Raw genomic sequence first — 23,047 nt, forward strand, 5'->3', positions numbered from 1 at the left:
GTATTCCACCCTTTGTCACCAAATGCACACGAATCTTGTTCATTATTTCACACCAACACTCCAATGCTCATCACTGTGTACACTGACGCTCCATCCTTGAAATCTAGCATATGATTGCTTCATAGATCAATCTTGAATAGCACAAAGGATGCAGACTGAACCTTCATCAGATCCTTATTATTAAGGTGACATTGCTTTTGCCCATCTGTAACCTTTATAAACTGGCACACATTAATCCAAATTTTAACATGCTTTAATTAACTTTGGAAATATAAAACTGGATTCAGTTTAAATGTTTTAAAATAATAACTAAAAAAAAAACAAAATATTACTGTCTCTTTTTTACAAGGGAATATTTATCAAATCTAATTGAAAATGATGAGTAACTGACTTAAATTCTGCAAATGAATGAAGTACAAATATTAGCGTGTACCTCAATCATTATCAAATCCAGGGGTGTTCAATATTAATAGTGATTCATTATCAAACAAAAGGTTCACTCCCCTGTCATTTTTATTTGGCACCTTTAGGTGGATTTAGAACAAAGGTAAAGAGGCATGAACGGTGTTACCTGATCTCTTGTTTATCACCTCTGCAATAGACGACGGGAAGTAACCCACTCGGTCATTGCCAGTTCGGTTGTCATGGATACAGCCTTTCCATCTCCCATCAGGATGCTGTTCTAGAACCTGATTCAGGGAAAGCAAAGAAAATACAAATTTAAACATCCTCAAATTAAACTTTGTTGACTTCTATCCTCATTAGTGATTAATTTCAGGCCGTGTTTGTCAGAATAATCAAGGTGTTAAATAAATAATGAGCCTGGAGACCTTCTCTTGGTCCAGGACATGTAGCCTATAAATCTGAGAGTCCGCCAGGAAACACAGAGACAGATAACGCGACAGAATTATTTACCAGCTGAGATGGTGCTGCCTTCTTGCTATTGATTGAATAATTCTGTGCTGCAGGAAGACCTGATTCCCACACATTGCAAAATGAAATCTGAAAAGGTTAAAAGCAAGTTCCACTGAAAAGCATGCAGAAAATTTAGACACGAGAAAATGGGAAGCACAAAGCCAAATGTGAGGAGGTCGAACTAACTGTTTGAGATGATGGTGAGAGGAATAGGCTTAGCAATGTAAATGCAGAGAAGCTATTTTCCTGGCTGGGTGCCAAGGTCCGGGGGTGGGGGGGGGGGAGTCACAGACTCAATATAACGAATCTATTGGACACTCGAGATCAAGATGAAAATCTCTTCAATCAGAGAACTGTGGTCCTTTGTAATTCTCAACCCAAAAGCGCGTGAGGGCTCATTCAAGACGGAGATTGATTTTTGGGAACTATGAGAAACAAGGAATGTAGGGTTAGTGCTGGAAGTTCTAAGTGGCTGAAGTCAAAGATCTTTAAGTGTTAGGGCTGGATCACCTGCCCCTGGTTTAATTTCTTATGATCTTGCGTTCCAATGAATTAAACACAATATTTACAGCACAGTAGAAGCAGATTCCAGCATTATACCCAAATTAACCTACCAACACCATACGTTTTGGAGGATGGGGGGAAACCGGAGCACCTGGAGGAAACCCACGCAGGTCACGGGAAGAATGTACAAAATCCTTACAGGCAGCGCCAGATTTGAACCTGGGTCGCCAACTCTGTAATAGTGCCATGCTAACCTCTACGCTATCCATGCTCCCTTTTCAGTGCTAGTCTGACCTGCCGTCAGGTTTGCACTCCCAGTTAGCACCTGATGTTAGGAAGGAATGTGTTGATCTCCAAGCCAGGACTTTCTGCCTGCAGTTTCCCATACTCGCCCCACATTACCCTGCATCCGTGGAAATGATCGGTGATAAATCCAGAGAGCTTGCAGGAACAGTTGAGCACAGCCCCTTATTTGCTGGGTTTACATTATGCTTCAACAAATTAAATTAAGCAATTTCATTCATTTACCTACATGGATGGATCTAGGATAACCTTAAGGGAAGATGCTTTTGACAAGGGTGATGAGATGGTTCCTCTCCCAATGCATTTTGACTGGGCCTGAGGCCTCTTCATTGGGAAATGAGGAATGATTATAGTGAGGCAGCACCACCTGCTGTATTCCTAGAGGAATGTCTGATAAACAATCATTCACTAATGCACCAATCAGATCATAACCCCTTCCAAATGATTAGCTGTCCTGTCGGAAGCAAAGCTTTCCCACTTTTCCCGAAGCACAAACTACATTGCTCACTGAAGTAACTGCAATATACATTCTCCCATTTATCCTTCTTCATCCATCACCATCGAAGCATTTGGAAATCCCAATGGTTTAATAGCACCAGGCTCATCAGGTAATGTTTGCCACATTCCCTTCCCATTCACCAGGGACCAGGTTCCCATGCCCTCTTCTGAATCTTTAGGGCCTCAGTTGCCTTGCTCACTTCGGACTCTGTGGGGCTATGGTCCCACAGTCCAGCTGACCTGGGCCCTGGTTCTTCTCCTCACTTCCAATTTACTAGGACCATGGTTCCTGTGCTCCCTTCCTCCTCTCTAGGTCCTCCCTTTGGAGACAGGGACCCAGGTTTTTGCATTCCCTTCCTACTCTCAAGGGCCTTGGTTCCTACACTTCTTTCAGACTGATAAGGGCCGATGTTCCCATGGTCCATTTTAACGTACTGAGTTCACTGGGAAATTTATTATAATACCCTGTAATTTCTCTCAAAAAAAGGGTTGGTTCATTGGTAAGAGTAACATCTAATAGTCTGGAAAATGTGCTCATCTAGCATCACCAAACTCTTGAATGTGCTGGGTTCCCCCAGTTTCATTTAACTCATTTTACTGAAGCCAGATATATATTTGAACAGCAATGGAATCAAGGAATGGTGATTGGTTGGGAACTTCTTCCAGGGTTGAAAGGTCACCTTCAAATGTATGTTACGCAGAATGTACAGTCTGAGGGCAAATCCTGCTTCTGTCTCTTGTGCGTCAAAGGCTTTCACAATATTTCCCAACGTCAAGAAGCATTTCGACCAAATGCCTTGGCTGTTGCTTCAACATCTGACCCACTGGACCTTGCGAGGGAGGAGGAACCAGGTCGGGGGGAAGACGAGGGGCGTGGATTAGGCGCCACAATGTAATCTCATCGCTGAAGTCCTTCCTACTGCTCTGGCCATCTCATGGACCCTGATCTATTTTTTTATTGGGATGTCAGAGCGAAAGAGGACCCTGCACTTTTCATTGTAAAACTGTACTACGTTTCTGGTCTTGCACTACCTGGTGTACTAGGTTGACTTGCCTGGATAGCACACAAAACCAAGTGTTTTTGTGATAACTCAGCACACATAATAAAAAAGAACATTGCCAGGATAGAAAGGATTGTGCCTTGCCAATTGAGGCCACCTTTTAGGAAATGACGGAGGACTGGGAGCTGACATTGTAATCAAAAATATCATGTTTTATAAACGATGATGTAAAATACTCCACTTACAGTAATAACGTCTCCTGTCTTCACATTAAGGCTGGTCAGGTCATAGTTGTTACAGTAGTCCTTTACTGCCCTGACCTGCAGAGCAGCTGAGGCATCTGCAAGGGCAGAAAGAAGAGCTGTTATTATAGGGAGACGCCTAGGGTCAGCTGCTCATCGTGTCTTAGAGCGGCCATTCTCAACGGGGCTCATTCACCCCCACACCCTCCCCCCTATCCTAGGGGCCACACAGCACATTTATGGATGTCCACGGATTGAAATCATTAAATATTTTATGTAGAAGTATGGAAGGAAACAAACTAAAGGGCGACACAGTTGGTGCAGCGGTAAGTACAACACCGTTACAGCGTCAGCGATTGGGACTGGGGTTCGAATTCCTCACTGTCTGTAAGGAGATTATACATTCTCTATGTGTCTGCATGGGTTTCCTCCAGGGACACTGGTCCACCATTCAAAGGGTACTGGGGGTTGTAGGTTAATTGGGCAGCATGGACTCGTGGGATGAAATTGCCTGTAACCATGCTGTAGGTCTAAAATTAATATTTAAAAAAATATTAAACTTGACTGCTTCAGAGGGAAGGGGGCCCATAAACTTTGAGGAGAAACCCAAGGGGTACATAGAAAAAAAAGGTTGAGTATGGCTGTGTTAGAGTCACACATCATGGAAACAGGCCCTCTGAATCCGTGCCAACCGTACACACACATTTGAGCTACTCCTATCCTGATCTCATTTTCTCTCTTCTCACATTCCTGTCAACTCCCCCAGATCCTGCCACCACTCACACACACGCAAGAGGAGAGGCAACTTACAGTGGGCAATTCATCTATCAGCCCCTATACTATTGGGATGCTGGGGAGAAACTAGAGCACCTGAAGGAAGCCTATGTGGTCATAGGGAGAGTGTTCAAGCCCCATGCAGTCAGGATTTGGAGTTGAGAGGCAGCATCTCTACTAGCTATGCCACTGGGCCATGCTGGAGAGGTGGGCAATCCAGGAATATTCAATGGGAAATGAGCCATCTCTTCCAATGCCTCTTTGTGTGCCACCACCAACCCCCCATCTCAAACTCAATGCCTACCCTCCCCCCTCTTCTCTCATCTCCTCAGTTACCACCACCTTTTCCTACTTGCACCAACCTCTGAGCATCTGCTTGATTTCTTTGCTTGCTTGTGTTGCTGTGAATTGGTGGACAATGTCCAGCGCAGTCTGGTTGTAAGTGTTCTTGATATGTGCATTGACTCCACTCTGAAAGAAAAACAAGCCAGCAACAATAGTAACATCTAAAGGTGTCTACAATGGAGCAATAGGCCTCAAGGTTTTGCATTATCAAATACCAATGTGGCCTAGAGATATTAGGGCAGGTAAAGCTTGAACAAGGAGTCAGACTTTAAGGAGTGTCTTAATGAGAGTCATAGATAGGAAGGCCTTAAGGATGGAATTCCATAGGTTAGACTCCAAGCAGTGAAATGCCTGGTTAAAAATTATGCTGCAATTACCATCTAGGGTGATTCTTGAATTTGATACTTTGGAGGGTGCTGGGGCTGAAGGATGTTGATGAGATAGGTAGGGACAAGATTAATGAAGAGAAATTTATTAACTGTGAGCTAATACAGTGAGCACAGGGGTGTGCTGGCTGAATGGTATTTCGTGAAAAGTCAGACCTGGTCAGCAAGTGTATTGGATGACTTAAAGTTTAGAGAGTGGAGAACATGTGAGAACAAATCAAATGAGTTTTTTTAAAAGTATTTTAAAAATATGCACTTATCGGTCAAGCCAGAAAACACTCAGGACTGAAAGTAGGAGAAATTTCTTCACCAACGAGGTAGCGAAGTTTTGGAGCTCTTAGCTCAAGAGGCTGGTGGAAGCTCAGTTGCCTGAGTATATTGAAGTAGAGACTGGTGGATTTTAAGGTATTGGGTTAATGGGATATTGGGCTAGTGGAGGGAAGTGGTACTCATGTAAAATATCTTATTGAAGTTAGAACAGGGACTGGATGGCTCACTTCTGCTTTTATTTCTTATATTCTTAAGCTGGGTGTGCAAATGGACATGTCCAAGCTTTATAAGGGCTTCACTTGAGTCAAATTATTAAATGTAACAGTGATTTCTTAGAAGTATGACATTGGGATTATTGCCCAGTTCCATTAACAAGTACTGCATGGATGTTATGTTTGGGGAAAAAAAAAAATTATATTTAGGGGAAATCCAATATCAACTTTCTTATTTTGTTTGACAATTTATCAGGGCGTATCTTGGCACTTTGGCCCAATTATCAGGTCAGCAGCTAAAGTAAAAATGGGAAGGGATATGGAATTGGCAGCTAACTCACGATCAGATATCATAAACTATTGGGCAATCTTAAACCATTGGATTACCCTGATAGCTTTAGCACAGATTACTGCTTTCTAATGAAAGGTTAAGACCCATGCTAAATGCTCAAGAGTTCGACTGTCACACATGATTTCAGTTTAATCCTCTTCAAAATTTAACTGCAGAATAATAGCCTATTTTCTTCTATCAAAATCCAAACAAAGCTGCTAAAATATTAAAGGAATTACCCATGCAGGTCATACTCTCTTTTCCTCCTTTCTGTTGAGAAGAAGATGCATTTGCTTGAATCTGCATATTCAAGGACAGTTTCCTTCCTGCTGTTATCAGACTTTTGAATGGATCTCACACTGGTGAAAGATGATGCCCTTGCCATTTATTAATGTACCCTTGCACCGTTTTTTTGTGTTTTATGCTATGCCCTACACTATTTGACTGATAACACTACACCTTGCACTGGGGACCACACAAGACTGCAGATGCTGGAATCTGGAGTAAAAACACAATCTGCTGGAGGAACTCAATGGGGTTGAGCGGCATCCATGGGAGTAAAAGATTTGTCAACTTGTTGGGTTAGAACCCTTCATCAAGCTGAGCTACTCCAAAAGATTGTTTGCTACTCCCAACTCACGTACCACTTTAAGTACTCCCTTAAAAACCACAGGGTTTTGTATTTAAACCCCCAAAAAATTGAAAATTTTTTAACATAGTTCTTCAGATTTGTGTTTTAGATGTGGTCAAGAAATAGGTACTTTTTTTCATTTGACTTGGACTTACCCTAAGGTTAGAAGTTTTTGGTTACAAATTAAATTGTTTTTAAAACAGGTAATAAAAATGATTTTACCTTTTGATCCAATATTACTTTTATTAGGATATTAAGTCAATTGCTTTAGGATTGAGATTGACTAAGTATCAAATTGAATTTTTACATTTGGCTTTGGCTGTTTCTAAAAAAAAAACATTTAGTGATTACATGGAAATCTGATTTGGTTTTAAGCATGAAAAGATGGCATAATGAATGAAAGCTTGTATTCCTTTAGAAAAGATAACATACAATTCGAGAGATAAATATTTTTTCTTTATTAAAGTTTGGAGCCCATATTTGAAAGTCATTGGTGTTAAAATTTGATCTCTCGGTCTGCTTCGGTAGATACCACCGCCTCCACAGCCAAAAAGTTTGAACATGACTGTACTTGTTGATGATCTCCTTTTCTTTCTTTTGTAGGTGGGTAAGGGAGGAGGGAGGGTATTAGTGGGGTTGAGGAGGGGTTTATATATATTTAATCACATTATGTCTGTATCGATATACTGTAATCAAAGTTGTGATTTAAAAATTTAAATAAAATATTTTAAAAAACCCACAGAGTATATTAGCCTTTGAACAATTTTTGAACCAATTTGGACAGTTTAGTGGTTGAAATTATAGAAGAACTGAAGCCATCTAACAGTTGTAGTTCTGGGTAGTTAGGTTCCAGTCACTTCCAGATACCCAGAGAGCCCTGTTAGAACCCATAGATCAGCTGGGCAATGATTGAGTGGATGTACTCACTGACGATGAAGCTCTTCTATGTGTGTTGATAAGCTCTCCATTCAAATGCACATTGTGTCAATAATACTGAACTGCTCTTATAAATTATTGTGTTGTAAAAATGCACATTCCAGTCCAAATACTAACCTCCACAAAATGTTCTCCTGCAGCTTATAATAAGCCAACAGTTCACCAGGAAGTCATGCTGCTTTAGTAATATAATTGAACTAATAACATTGCAACAGAAATAACGGTTCCCAAAATCTCTCATCTCTCTTCCCTTCAGTTTGCAAGATATTTTTGGAGGTTTTAAAAGTTGTATTTACCTTTATTTCTTTAATTTTCCTTTTAGACTTTTTTTTAAAACATACAAATCCAATTCCTTCACCGTGTTTCTCGTTCTGCACTGATTGGACATTGAAAACACCCACCTTCTGAAGCTGAGTTTTTCTTGGTGCTCATCTCTCCATTGGTTACAGGGGAATCCTGCTTTTCCCCATCATTCATCCATATTAAATTTGGGATAAGAGGAGGCTATTAAACCCTTCAAATCTGTTCTATCATTCAATAAAATTGTTGCTGATCTGTGGTTTAGCTCAAAACCCATCAGTCACCATTTGTCTTAACAACCTTGGATCAACCTGACATTATGTGCCAATTTTGAAAAAGAATTCCAAATTTCCATCCCTCTCTGCACAGAAGCCTTTCTTAAGTTCACGTATAAAATAACCGACTCCCAACTTAAGACTGAACTCACTTGCCCAATTTCCCAAAGAGCAGAAAGGTTTTTCTCTGTCTCTGTGTCTCTCTCCCATCTCCCCCACTGCCCATCTCTGCCTCTTTCACTAAATTCTTTTGAAAAACTCAAACATATCACGCCTTAATCTTCATCATTCCAGGCCCAGTTTGTGCAATTTCTTCTGGGAAAGTTACTCTTGGTAAACCCACACCGGTCTCCATTCAAATGCCTAGGACTGCTCACTGTTATTCTCACAAGGGATCTTACTTCCAATAGCAAACGGACCACGTCAGTCTTCCCACACAGCGCAGCTTCGTGCAGGGCTGTTCCTGCTTTTGTCTGGCGGTTGATATCTATTCCGGCCTGCAACAGGAGTCTGCAGGGAGAATTAAAAAATATGGTTATGTCTTACAGCTTATAAACTTGCCTCTCGGCCAACTAATTGTGCAACACACATCTATCTCACATTTACACTCATTCCACATTAATTTTATCTTTCCACATTCACACACCAGCTCAATTTACAGCAGTGAATTAACCCCCCCTCCCCCATGTCTCTGTGATGTGGGAGGGAACTGAAGCACCTGGAGGTAACCCAGGCGGTCACAAAGAGAACATACAACCGCCACACAGAAACGCCCGAGATCAGGATTGAACCTGATTCTCTGCCTCTGTGTAGTGGCTCCACTGTTCCATACTTCCACATGTGACAATGGATAGGTTCGAAATGAGTGAGCACCCAAGGACATAAACGTATCCAAGGTAGGAGCAGGATTCAGCCATATGCTCCACTGAACTGTCCCTCCATTCAATTAGATCACGGCTGATTGGATCTTGGCCTCAGCTCTACCTCCTTGCTTCATTCCCAACATCCTTCACTTCCATGCACTCCAAAAATCTAGGATAATGCTAGAATTTTATTTTTTTTAAATTTCAGACTTACAGCATCTGCAGTTAATTTTTTTGATTTCCAACACTCCAAGTGAGCCTTGGATAGGCTTAATGACTCAGTCTCAGGGATGGGTAGAGCATTCCAAAGGCCAAGTATAAACTCACCCATTTCAATGACGCAGTCAATGGAGGGCAGGATGGTTAGCGCAATGCTGTTACAGCGCCAGCAACCAGGACCGAGGTTCAAGTCCCGTGCTGTCTGTAAAGAGTTTGTACATTCTCCCTGTGTCTGCATGGGTTTGCTCCCACTGTTCGAAACGTACTGGGATGTTAATTGGGTGCACGGGGGTGGGCCGAAATGGCCTGTTCCCGTGCTCTATGTCCAAATTTAAATTCAATATTAAATTGGCATCTCATAACACTGAAAATGTACCTCACTCTGGATTCCACATGCAGGGAAACATCTCACTGTCTACCTTGCCAAGCCCCCTCAGATCATGAATGTTAAGTCCCAGATCCTAATTCAAAACAAAATAAGACTTGTGCAGCATTTTAAAAAGTGAAGTCGAAGGCTGAAAAGATTTTCTTGGTGAGTTTGGGGGGGAAGGAGAGATGTCATTGTTGTATCAGATGGAGAGAAAATAATTTCTATCTGCTCTTCACTGTGAAAGCCTTGCATAGAAATCATTTGAGATGAAATTAAATATTGGGGCCTAATTTTTAGTAGCTGAGAAGAAAGAAATGATTGACATCACCTGTCAATGTACTTAACATATAAAAGCATAGAGCAAGGCAAAGGCAAACATTTTTTTGGGCTGTGCCCCCCCCCCCCCGGACTCTGCTCAAAGTTTATGGTAAAAACTCACAGAAATGCTGGAGGATCTCAGCCGGTCCCGTACTGTCCATAGAAGGTAAAGATTACATTGGTAATATTACCTTCAAAGAGCTCAGGCTCAAAAAGTCATTTATGTGTCTTTACCTCCGATGGACGCCGCGAGACCGGCTGAGTTCCTCCAGCATTTCTGTGAGTTTTTGCTACAGTCACAGCATCTGCAGACTTTTAGTGTTTCACTCAAAGTTTATGGGGCCCCTTCCCTGTGAAGCAGTGACGTTTTGGTTTCTTCTGTACTTCTCACCTACCGACTACATAAAAAAACCAAAAATTTTGCATTACGTGAGGTGAAATGCAAACAAGGTTTTTACTTAAATGCGCTGTTCCCCCCACCCCAGGGTGGGGTAGGAGTGAGGTGGGGGCTTTTGTTCCCCCTTCCCCACCCATTGAGAATAGCTGGTTTAGCTTATGCAGCCCACTCCTCCCACATCCCTGTGGGAGGATCCCGCAACCCTCATGAGGTCATCTAAAACTTGAAGGTATCACCTCTGGATACAGCGTTTCCCTTTTAAAGTAGAGACGAGGAGGAATTTCCCCTCTCAATGGTTGTGAATCTTTGTCTCTCCCACCCAGAAGTCATTATCTGGTGTCAAGGCCACAATAGGTTTTTTTGGGCATTAAATAAAAACTGCAGGGGCCGTGAATCTGAACTGAGAAACTACTGGCAATTTTCAACAGGTCAGGTAGTGTCTGTGGAAAAATAACTAGTTAATATTTCAGAGTGAGTGATAGACTTCTGTACGACAGGAATCATATTTGTCATGCATTTGTATCAGTTGACTGAATTCATCAAAATACTTTTTGAAAATTAGCTTTATGTGATAAAAAGGCTATTTCCAGTCTGTGCAGAAATTATTGGTTAATCCTTGTCAAGCAAATTTGGTGGTTCCAATCCCGTTAAATTGATTTGATGGACACAATTGTTGTGTAACTATTTTTCACTCGTATTGTTCTGGAAAAACGTACCCAGCTTTTATTGGAGACGTTTCACTCATCCCCACATAACAAGACCAACAGATCACATAGTCTTACATTTCTCTGCATGAATGTACAAATGAGCAGTAGGCGTAGACCACTTCGTCCCTCAAGCCTGGTCCACCATTTAATACGATCTTGGCTGATCCGCTTGTCATTTCAACTCTGCATTACCATTAGTAACCTTGCTTTCCAGTTTGTTTATTTAAGTACAACCTGACAAAACCTCTCCAGCCCTTGGTTCCACACATGCAAACACACAACCAGTCATAACAAGACATAGAGAGGAGCAATACATATGCAGGACAAATGGTCTTGGATAGTTAGTATGAGGAATTCATTGAGTATCCTCACTGCCCATGGGAAGAAGCTGTTTCACAGCCTGGTGGTTCTGACTCTTGTATCTCTTTCCCGGCAGGGGTAGCTAAAGGATGCTGTGAGCGGGGTGGTAGGGGCCACTCAGTGATTTTGAGGTCTGTCTTCGGATAATGATCATGGTAGATCACATCAATGGGAGGGGAGGGGGAATCCTCTCTGCTGCTCTTATGATCCTCTGGATTGACCTCCGATCCAATTCTCTACAGCAACCATACCACACTGTGATGCAGCCAGCCAGGACGATCTGGTTAGAGCTCCTGTAAAAAGTTGACATGATGGTGGCCGATAGCCTTCAGTCTTCCTGACAAATGAGGAGATGTTGTGTGTCCAGGATAGACCACTTCTTAAAGGAAGTCTGAGGAACTTGGTGCTCTCCATTCCAGAGTTGTTGATGTGTAGTGGAGGGTGGTCGTTCTTGGTCCCCCTGAAGTCTACGATCATCTCCTTTGTCTTGTCTACGTTGAGACTTATCACAAAATTTGCTACCTCTTTATCTGTATTCAACCACTTACTAACCTCTCCCTTTAAATACTCAATGATACCACTTTCACTACCTTCGAAAGACTCCCAGCTGCCTGAGAGAAAAAAAAAATCCTCACCTCATCTCTGTCTTAAATGAGCAATCATTTATTTTTAAATGGTGACTCTCCATTTTGGATTCTCTCACAAAAGGAACATCTTCAACACATCCAAGTTCAAATTTATTATCACCTGACTGAACCATTAAATTTAATTTTTTTTAAAAGTAGCATGGTAACGGGCCCTTTCAGCCTACGAGCCTGTGCAACCCAAATGTTCCAACTCACCTACAAACCCTGCAAATTTTGGAGGGTGGGAGGAAACCCACACAGACATGGGGAGAACATACAAATTCCTTACATGCAGTATCGGATTTGAACCCAGGACACTGGCGATGTAACAGCATTGCGCTAACTCCCACGCCAACTGTGCCACCCATATCGAATGATATACATATTGAATATATTGTACAGATGCAATCAGACAAAGCAGCATCCAACCTGTGAAGACCCCTCAGTGTTCTACGTTTCCATGAAATCCCATCATACTCTTTGAAACTCCAGCAGGTACCAGCCTCACCAATTCAATCTTTTCCCTTCGGACAATCTCTTTAACTGGGGAATGGGTCAGGTTGGGTGTATGGATCAGCTCATGAGTAGAATGGTGGAGCTGACTCCAAGGGCCAACCTCTGCTCCTATATCTTATGAACCTGAGCTTTTGGAGGTATCAGACCTGTGAATCTCCTCTGAATTAAAAAAAAAACAGTGCTGCACACGGTAAGCCAGGTGTGGGCTCATCAATGCTCTGTGTTACACAACTTCACCACTTTCGTATTCAATTCCCTCAAGCAAGAATCAGAAATATTCTGCTCACTTTCCTAATTACTTGCTGTACCTGCCTAATTGCCGTTTTGTAAATCATGCTCTAGGACACCCAGAAACCTTGAATCTCAGAATCTCTCACCATTTCAAATATAAGCATCTTTTTTACTGTGGGTGTAAATTGGCTTCCATGTTTCTGCAAGGCTATGATGCCTTTGGAGTGCACTGAGAGGGAAGTGGAAACTGCCGCAGAAGCTTACACCTGATCTCTGTGGCTCCAAGTTCTTCTCCAAGGGCAGCCTGCTGCCACCTTGAAACAGCTCAGCCCATAAACCTGAGCTCACCTCCATTAGTAAACATCTCACATCCCATCAATAACTGTTGCTGTGCCAGATGTTTATCAGAAATCCATCACTGCATTCCTAAATGATGTCTCTCATTACATTTTTTCTGCTATTTGAGCTGTAATGCATAAATATGAAATGAAAGCAGTATTTTGCCAAAAATCACGATTTTATGCTCTGTTGGAGGCTAAAGTGAAACATCTTTTCCTTCTTTGTATGTGAAGATGGTAATTAGAAGATGGGTCGGCTGGGTAGCAATGCTGTTACAGCTCCAGCTAACTGGGTTCAAATCCGCCACTGTCTCCCTGTGCCTGTTTGGGTTTCCCCCAACCCTTCAAAATGTGCCAGGGGTGTAGGTTAATTGGGCAGCATTGGATCAAGGGCCAAAAGGGCCTGTTACAATGCTGTATGGATAAATAACCTATTGTGGGTCAACATTCTAACCATTTGTTGCTTCAGGCAGGAACTGGTGGCCCACCAGATGGGAAAATTGGTTGGTTGGGGTTGGGTGTTGGGTTTTTCCTCCTTTGTCTTTTGTCAGTGAGGTGGGCTCTGCGGTCTTCTTCAAAGGAGGTTGCTGCCCGCCGAACTGTGAGGTGCCAAGATGCACGGTTTGAGGCGATATCAGCCCACTGGCGTTAGTCAATGTGGCAGGCACCAAGAGATTTCTTTAGGCAGTCCTTGTACCTCTTCTTTGGTGCACCTCTGACTCGGTGGCCAGTGGAGAGTTCGCCATATAACACGATCTTGGGAAGGCGATGGTCCTCCATTCTGGAGACTTGACCTACCCAGCGCAGTTTGATCTTCAGCAGCGTGGATTCGATGCTGTCGGCCTCTGCCATCTCGAGTACTTCGATGTTGGAGATGAAGTCGCTCCAATGAATGTTGAGGATGGAGCAGAGACAACGCTGGTGGAAGTGTTTTAGGAGCCGTAGGTGATGCCGATAGAGGACCCATGATTCGGAGCCAAACAGGAGTGTGGGTATGACAACGGCTCTGTATACGCTAATCTTTGTGAGGTTTTTCAGTTGGTTGTTTTTCCAGACTCTTTTGTGTAGTCTTCCAAAGGTGCTATTTGCCTTGGCGAGTCTGTTGTCTATCTCGTTGTTGATCCTTGCATCCGATGAAATGGTGCAGCCGAGATAGGTAAACTGGTTGATCGTTTTGAGTTTTGTGTGCCCGATGGAGATGTGGGGGAGCTGGTAGTCATGGTGGGGAGCTGGCTGATGGAGGACCTCAGTTTTCTTCAGGCTGACTTCCAAGCCAAACATTTTGGCAGTTTCCGCAAAACAGGACGTCAAGCGCTGAAGAGCTGGCTCTGAATGGGCAACTAAAGTGGCATCGTCTGCAAAGAGTAGTTCACGGACAAGTTGCTCTTGTGTCTTGGTGTGAGCTTGCAGGCGTACATACCTGTCAGAGTACATACCTGTACATGATATCACATAAAACCCTAAGATTCTTTTTCCGTGGGTGAGGCAGAATTACCACTTCATGGTGGTGCAAAAAACTATACATGTAAACAAATAAAGAAATGTAGACAAACTGATTGTGCAATATAGAGAGAAAAAAAAAATCAATGAAGTGTAAAAGTAAGAGTGCCTGATTGAATTTGTTGATGGTGGAGGGGTAGCAGCTGTTCCTGAACCTGGTGGTGCTAGTTTTGTGCCACTGTCACCTCTTTCCTGATGGCAGCAGTGAGAACAGAGCGTGTGCTGGGTGGTGTGGATCCTTGATGATTGCTGCTGCTCTCCGACAATTGCATTCCCTGTAGATGATGATGGGGAGGGTTTTGCCTGTGATGTCCTGGGCTGTGTCCGCTACCTTTTGCACTGCTTTATGCTTAGGGGTATTAGTGTCCACACATCAGACATGATGCAGCTGGCCAGGACATTTTCCACCACACATCTCTTTATTATGTACTTAATTTTTCCACAAGGCATGAAAGAAGGCCATTTGGCCTGTCAATACTGTGTCAGCTCTCAGACCATTTCAATTATCCTATTAATTTTCCTGGAATCTATTCTGTCTCATAGTCTCATCAATTCCCCCTGGATTCTACCACTCATACACACACCAGGAATAATTAACCTGCCAAGCTACATTTTATAGGATGTGGGAGAAAATGGGAGCACCTCAGGGAAACTCATATGGTCAGAGAGAAAATAAGGTAAATAATTGTCATTGCTTTTCCAGGATAGGGGAGTCTAAAACAAGAAGGCATAGATTTAGGTGAAAGGGAAAAGATTTAAAAAGGACTAGTGGGGCACATTTTTCACAAAGAGGGTGATATGGGACAAGCTGCCAGAGGAACCAGAGGTGGTACAATCGCAAGGTTTAGAAGACAGATACATGGATTAAAAAAGGTTCGGAGGAATATGGGCTCAAGGCAGGCAAATGGGACTAGCTTGGGTAGACCACGTGGTCAGTATGAACATGTTGGAATGGAGGGCCCGTTTCTGTGCTGTGCAACTCTGTGACTCCGACAGCCCATTGAACCTGGATTGCTGGAGAGGTGAGGAAGCAGCACCACCTGCTGTCCCACTGCACCACTTCCGGAACATGGGAATATGTGTGAATTTTAACACCCTCGACTGTGAATGCATTATATCAATAGTGCCAGGCTGTGTCAGAGGTCCAACAATACCCTGCCCCACTATTAGGGGAGATCAGAGCATCCCAGAGGATGACCTTTCGAGGACTTCCACGAGGAGTCACTCAGACTCTTAAACAACAAACTCAATCAGACTCTCATTTAATTATTCATTATCCTTGAATATTTTTTCTGTATTCCACAGTTTGTTTCCATTTCTTCCTTTCTTTACATTTCTCTCTTTTATATACAGATCTTTTCTTGAGTACAGTTTTCTGCCTTACCAATAAGTATAAATTCTGCCTGGGCCACAGGAAAAAGAATCTCAGAGTTGTATGTGATCATGTATGTCCTCTGACAATAATCTAAACCTTAATTTGAGCATCAAGATTGTAGAAACAGGATAAAATGTATAAGATCAAGACTTGAAAGTCTACAGACTCTGTGATTGTAGCAAAAACACAAAAATGCTGGAGGAGCTCAGCAGGTTACACAGCATCCTTAGGAGGTAAAGATTAATAACATAGTTTGGGTTGGAACCATTCTTTTAACCCACATGCATTACCTACACTTGCCAATTCCTTGCTCACTGCTGTTGGTGGGTTCCAAGTACGTAATCATTATCAATATTCTGTTCATCAAATTAATGAAGCAGTATTCAAAAGAGAAGCACTGGCCCTGTTACCAACAGGAGGTGTAATATGGGTGGTGATGCAGGAGTCAAAGCAAGATATGGAAACAACGATTTTTCAATTACTCAATCAATATTTCTTTCACTGAGAGCACACCACTTAAAGTATAATCCCTATGACCCAGAGATCAAGTGTAGCTGTACTCTTCAAAATGAGTTACATGAAGTGTGTGTGTGTGTGTGTGTGTGTGTGTGTGTGTGTGTGTGTGTGTGTGTGTGTGTGTGTGTGTGTGTATATAAAAACTAAGTGTACGAGTTACATGTCAATAGGTATCAATACTAATTTAATGCCAGTGCTATTATTTGGAGCTTAAAGCTTTAGTCAATGGTCTCTTAAGCTGAACATCGCCATCAGCAAGAATTTCCCTATCCCCACCTACCATGTTTAATGGTATCATTCACTTCCTCCAGTTTAGTTGTTTGCTGAGTTCTTCTGCTGACAAACCCATCGATGCTTGCAGCCTTCCAGGATGCAGGGAGGCTCTGGGAGTGGGACAGCAAGTGATGACCTAAGGTTCCGGCAGAAATCAACCAGGCCTGGATTATCCATTAAGCGTCGGAAATATATCTTTACCTCCTATGGACACTGTGAGACCGGCTGAGTTCCTCCAACATTCCTGTGTGTTTTTACTACAATCACAGCAGTCTCGTGTTTCACTGTGTAATTTTGCTCTTGCAGTTTTGTACTATGTCTCTAGGGGGCCATACAACCCCAGTGAGACGGAGCCGCGTGCAGATTCTCCAAGTACAACTACATTGATGTGATGACACATGTATGGTGAGAGCTGGAGATTTATTATTGCAGCAGTCTGGCTAATGCACTGATCAGTCAGAAACTGCTCTTTTCATTTTGTCTGGGACACGTTTTCAGTAACTGTAGTAAATCTTGCTGCACGCAAGATTCTCAAACAAGTTGTACCAACATTAACTGAACATGGAGCAGGTCTGTTCACTTTGACTTACCCTGGACGAGTCCTTAGGACATCGAACATAAAGCTGTCCAGACCAGTAAAGGTTTATGGCCTGCAGTGCCTGTTCTGAACATGATGCCAAATTTTAGATCTTACTATTGGGCAGTGAATATACAAAATTTATGATTACTAGTACATTCTGATAACTCAGACGATCATCCTTCTTGGGTAGAAATGGATTGTGTTTTTATTAAAAAATAGCCAAATTCACCATTTTAGGTTCTTATTTAGCCTTTTCCTTTTCGAAACTGACAGATATCGCAATAACGAGACATGGGCTGCGAATTCAGGCACAATTTAGGACATTCTTTGGCCGTCTCGATATTTCTCTTCTTCGCCCTATTATAAAGAACCATCTTTTACAACCCTTTATCTTAGATCCAAGTTTCAAGTAGTGGGTTAGATTGGGTATAAAGTGTTTTAGGGATCTGTACATTCAAGGTAATTTTGCTTAATTTGAACAACTAACAGTTAAGTTCAACCTTCCTAACTGGCATTTTTTTTAGATACCAACAAATTAGGCATCTGGCTCAGATTCTAGAAACCAATATCCTTTTTGATTTAAAGCTTCCTCACGGTGGATTGATAGCAATTATTTATGATAACCTGATGGATCTAAGAACATGTTCAGGGAGGGGAAATCAAGAATAGGAACGAGATGTGAATACATCAATTTCAGTGGAAGAGTGGGGGTACAACACTTGATCTGATGAATAATACTTCACTCTGTGCACAACATTGTTTAATACAAATTTAAAGTGGAACATAGAATACGCATGTCTAAAGTTAAACTATTTAGTTTTTATTCTAAAGTTGATTAACTATATGATAAATGTAAAATCTCTGAGGTCTCTCTGTTCATATGTTTTGGGAATGTCCAAAACTAAAAGAATTCTGGGAACAATTCTTTCAAACTTTATCAGTGATTCTTAGGATTAAATTGGAACTGGCTTGTTTGGCTATTCTCTAGAGGAAAATATTTCCTTGAATTTAATTGAAAAAAGTAGTAGCGTTTACTTCATTGTTAGTCAGACGAGCAATTTTGACAAAATGGAAAGAAAGCTTAGCACTAACTCATATGCAATTTGTACAGAACATTATGTTTTGCTTGAGTTTGGAGAAAATTAGATACAACATTAAAGAGATCAAGATTGAATATGACAACATATGGGGCCCATTTATGGACTATTATCACAAATTGAATACATAGGCCGGGGGTGCCTGGGGGCTTCCTGTCCGATGTCCGGGAGCCGGGACTCAATTCTTTACATATTATTTGCTGGTGACCGTGTGTGAATGGGTTTTCTTCTTTTTAACAAAAAAATTTCATTACAAGTAGAAGAAATTAGTCCAATTAGATAACCAACAATGAGTATGCCATAATATTAGAATAGAAGGTGAAGTTTTTATAAGGGAGTTTATACTTTATTTGAGCATTGTGTACAAGACAATGAATAAATCATTTATAATTCATGTTCTGTATTGCATTATATAAAAGTTATGTAACTAATATGTAGGCAATAAATAGCATGTAATATTCCTCTCTACCAAATCAATAAAAATATTTTAAAAGGAAAACTGTCCAGCACAGTGAAAGACTTATGGCCCATTGGGCCTGTGCTGGACATGATGCCAAATTAAACCAACTCTCTTCTGCCTGAACAGGACCCATACCCCTGCTTTCTCTACACATTCGAAGGGCGGCACGGTTAGCGTAGAGGTTAGCACGACGCTGTTACGGTGCCAGCGAACAGGGTTCAAATCTGGCACTGTCTATATGGAGTTTGTATGTTGTCTCTGTGGGTTTCCTCTAGGTGGTCCTGTTTCCTCCCACCCTTCAAAAGGTATGGGGGTTGTAGGTCAATTGGGTGTAATTGGACAGCATGGGCTCTTGGGCCAGAAGGACCTCTATGTCTGAATTAAATTAAATGTCTGCCTAGATACCTCTTAAACACTACTATCATATCTACTTCTGCCAGTGTCCTGGTAGCCCGATCCAGACATCTGTGTAACAAACTTGCTTCACGCAGCTTTTTTAAACTTGCGTTCTTTCATCTGAAATTTACGCCCTCGGTACTTGACTTTTTTTACCCTGGGGAAAAGATTCTGACTGTCGATCCTACTGATGCCTCTCAATTTTATAAACCTATCTGGGGGGAGGTCTCCCCTCACCTTCCAACGCTCCAGAGAAAAACAACCCAAGTTTTCCCAACTTCCCCCCATAGCTCGTACCCTCTCGTCCAGCATCTCTTCTGTACCCTTTCCAAAGCGTCCACACACTTCCTGCGGCCTAACCAAAATATTATATAGTGGGAACATGATTTCCTTATGCTTTTTTAACTCATTTCCATAATGTACCCAAGTATACCATACATACCTTTTCCACCCTTCCAGCTTGCATGGCCACTTACAGGGTGCTATGGACCTGGACGCTCCAGAACATCTCTGACCATCAATACCGTTAAGGGTCCTGCCATTAACTGCACTGTCGGACTGGGGTGGCCCACAAATTGGAGGATCAACACCTCATCTTCTGTCTGGCCACCCTCCAATTGGATGGCATTATCATGAACTTATCCAGTTTCTGTTAAACCCACTCCCCACCCCATCTTCAACCCCTGCCTCCTTTCCTCCAGTTCTATCTCTCTCTTCCCTTTTCCCCTCACTATCCTTTCACAGAGCCAAAATCAATTCTCATCTTTCATCTTATCATATCCAATTAACACCTTTTGTTTGTTGGTCTGGACTCCACCCCCTCCTGTTCATCCCTCTTTCTCTCTGTCTTTATTCAAATGCCTGCCTGCTTTTTTCTTATACCTTAAAGAAGGGCTCAGGGTCAAAGCGATGGTAATATATCTTTGCCTCCTATGAATGCCACGAGACCGGCTGAGCTCCTCTAGCATTTCTGTCTGTTTTTACTACAATCACAGCATCTGCAGACCTTAGTGTTTAATTCCACTTTCCTCTTGCATTTGTCCTCCCAAAGTGCAACCTTTCCAAGGATTAAACCCCAACTGCTATTTTTCTGCCCATATTTGTAACTTATATCCTACTGTATTCTTCTAGCCTTCTATACTGTCCAAACATCCATCAATCTTTGTGTCACTTGTAAACTTACTAACTCACCCATCCACTTTTACAAGTCAATTATATCTATCACAAATACCAGGAGTTGTTTGTGATAGATATAATTATCACCGAACTACAGCACTAATCCCTGTAGGACACCACTGGCTCTGGACATTCAGCCATACAACCACATCCTTATCCCACCATTCTGTTTTCTCTGGGCGCACCAATACTGAATCCATTCTATCAATGCACCATGGATACCATGGATTTTTACTTTCTGGATTAACCTACTGTGACAGAGTATATAGATATGTTTTTAGGAGATAAATTGAGAAAGGTTTGTTAGAGTAAGTTACATACAAATACTTGAAAACAGATCTTATTTGAAATACTGGAACTTTGCTAATGCTAGACATATTGACTCCACAGCTTTTGCAAGAGCTTTGGAGAGCACCCAAGAGACTTCACTAATTGATTGTTGTTTACAAAAGGCAACAGATGAAAGAGCTTGTCGGAGCTGCCTTGTGTCTAGAAGAGAACTTGCTGTTCTAAGAGGGTCATGTGGTTTTGCAAAGAGAGAGAGAGTCAAACAGGCTTTCTCTCAGAGAGAGAGAGAGAGAGAGAGAGAAAGACACACATACACAGAGATCACTTCTACAGTGTTACAGTTGGCAACAGCAGCTGGGACTGGAACAGGACAAGCTGACAAGCTTGTGGAAAGCCACATTTGGAAGGTGGGTTTTGAGTTCCTGGTTTGGCCTGGTCAGAGCCCTTGTGGTTCATGCAAGAGGAGAGGACTGGCTGTCTAATGTTTCACTTGGAATAAGAGAAACAAAAAGAAACTCTGTAGTGACCTGAAAAAAAAAAGGTCATCATCTGGAGAACCCTGAGGGGGCAAGTTTAGTCAGCAAGATACTGGAGTGGCTGATTAAAAAGGAATCAGTTGTGGGTATCCAGTGTATAACAAATTTCTCTCTGAAAACCGACAAGAACCATTTACCTTTCAAGTACCAAAGCCTGGTGAACTTTATAAATGTTAAATTCTGTGCACAGTATAAGAATTGCCTGCAACCAGTAAACTTGGAGGAATGAGAAGTGAGATTGGACTGTGAACCACTTTTCTGAACTTACACACACACACATTACATACACATGCGCTTAGAGTTATAAGGGAGTTAAGTTAGGTTAGTTAAGTCAATTGTGATAAGTTAAAGTATGAATCTGTTTTCTTGTTTAAAGATAATTAAAAGCAACTTTTGTTTAAGTAATCATTTGTCTTGGTGGATATTTATTGCTGCTGGGTTTATGGGTCCTCTGGGCTCGTAACATAGTGAATTCTCAGTTTAGGTTGCCCAGCCTTTTTTGTTGCTATTTTTTGTTTATTTTGGTAGGTTAGATGGGGTTTTAACAATAATTTTTTTCTCCTTTTTCAATATTCCAAATTAAGGAGAAAGGAACAATATTGTTCCATACATTATAATGTTAGATGTTGCATTATGTATTGCAATATATTGATGTTTCTGTTTTTAATATTCAGTTCTGTATTCTATTCTCATCATGTATTGTTTACTTATAAGATTTTAATAAAAATATTGAAGAAAGGAGGGAGAGAGAAAAAGAGAGAAAGGGAAAGAAAGAAAGAAAGAAAGGAAGGAAGGAAAGAAGGAAAGAAAGAAGAACCAGCACAAAAAGGAGTTCAGGTTCATGGTAGATCAGGGATCATCGTGTTGAGAGGCAGGGAAAGCTTGAGGGACCGAGTGGCCTACTTCTGCTCCTATTGACTTATGATCTTACGTTCAATGAAGTTATTTGTTGAATCCTGGCTAATATTTAATTTTCAGTGTATCAGATGATTGGACCACTGTCACGACGTGCACACCATTTGGATGGTGCGTTTTCAACATATTACAGCAGTTGCACGGTTCCAGCTGATCCCACAGGTTGTGAAACATTCATAGTGACAGGGACTTTGTAAAGCCAATACTGTCTCTTATTTCTGGTCAAGAAAGGGAATAGGTGCACAGTACTTCATCCTCAACCAGCATCAGTCATTCACTTGTTGCATTTATCTACACAGTCATCCCTCCAAGGTAGAAAGTTATGGACCAAATGCAGGGAGATAGGATCAGTATATCAGAATTAGAATTTATTGTCATGAACAAATCTCAAAAATTTTTTTTGTGGCAGCATTGCAGGTGGAAATATACCTATAAATTACATTAATAAAACTAGTGCAAATGAAGGGAAAGTGAGGTAGTGTCTGTGGTCCATTCAGAAATCTGATGGCTGAGGGAAAGAAGCTGTTTTGGTATCACTGGGTGTTTGACTTCAGGCTCCTGTACTTCCCTCCTAATGGTAGTAGAGTGAAGAGGGCATGGTCTGGGTGGTGAGGGTCCTTGAGGTTGTTTTCTTGAGCTACTGCCTCTAGTAGATGTCCTTAATGGAGTGAAGGTTGCTGGTCGGGTTCACAACTCTCTGCAGCCCGTTCCTATCCTGTGCATTGGCACCTTCATACCACATGAATTGTCACCTTGTCGAAGTGGAGAAGCTTGTGTGGTCCTGTGATTCCAAGAGCGATGCTGGGGCACCCATGGCGGTAAGGTCAAGGGTGAGGGTCCCTGACAAAGAACAATCCAACCAAGACCTCAACAGTGGAACAGGAGGACAAGGTTACCTAGAACTCAATGGCTGTGAAGGCGGACGAAGGCTGCAATAAATCTATCATCCCCAGTCGTCGTGGTTTCCATGCCATTGGAATTAGTTGGCTGATTTGTGAAGTATCGTGTGTTTCATCAAGTATGTATCAAACAAATACACGCATAGGCGCCTTCGCTTGGTGGGATCA

General features: G+C 41.9%; 1 protein-coding gene across 11 annotated transcripts in view; it reads right to left on the minus strand.

The window, feature by feature from the left end:
- The window catches only part of caskin1 (CASK interacting protein 1), a 444,274-nt gene that overhangs the window by 84,327 nt on the left and 336,900 nt on the right, over nucleotides 1-23,047 (minus strand). For 6 of the 11 annotated variants that reach the window (XM_069907320.1, XM_069907324.1, XM_069907326.1 and 3 more), the window contains exons 7-11: nucleotides 8,325-8,433; nucleotides 4,600-4,708; nucleotides 3,467-3,561; nucleotides 916-1,002; nucleotides 572-689 (exon numbers count right to left, since the gene is read on the minus strand). In XM_069907320.1, the coding sequence (XP_069763421.1) occupies nucleotides 572-689; nucleotides 916-1,002; nucleotides 3,467-3,561; nucleotides 4,600-4,708; nucleotides 8,325-8,433 (518 nt within the window). The remainder of the gene's footprint in view (nucleotides 1-571; nucleotides 690-915; nucleotides 1,003-3,466; nucleotides 3,562-4,599; nucleotides 4,709-8,324; nucleotides 8,434-23,047) is intronic. The other 5 variants (XM_069907330.1, XM_069907325.1, XM_069907322.1 and 2 more) reach the window with 1 other exon arrangement.

This window comes from Narcine bancroftii, chromosome 12 (assembly GCF_036971445.1).
Source record: "Narcine bancroftii isolate sNarBan1 chromosome 12, sNarBan1.hap1, whole genome shotgun sequence".
Taxonomy (NCBI): Eukaryota; Metazoa; Chordata; class Chondrichthyes; order Torpediniformes; family Narcinidae; genus Narcine; species Narcine bancroftii.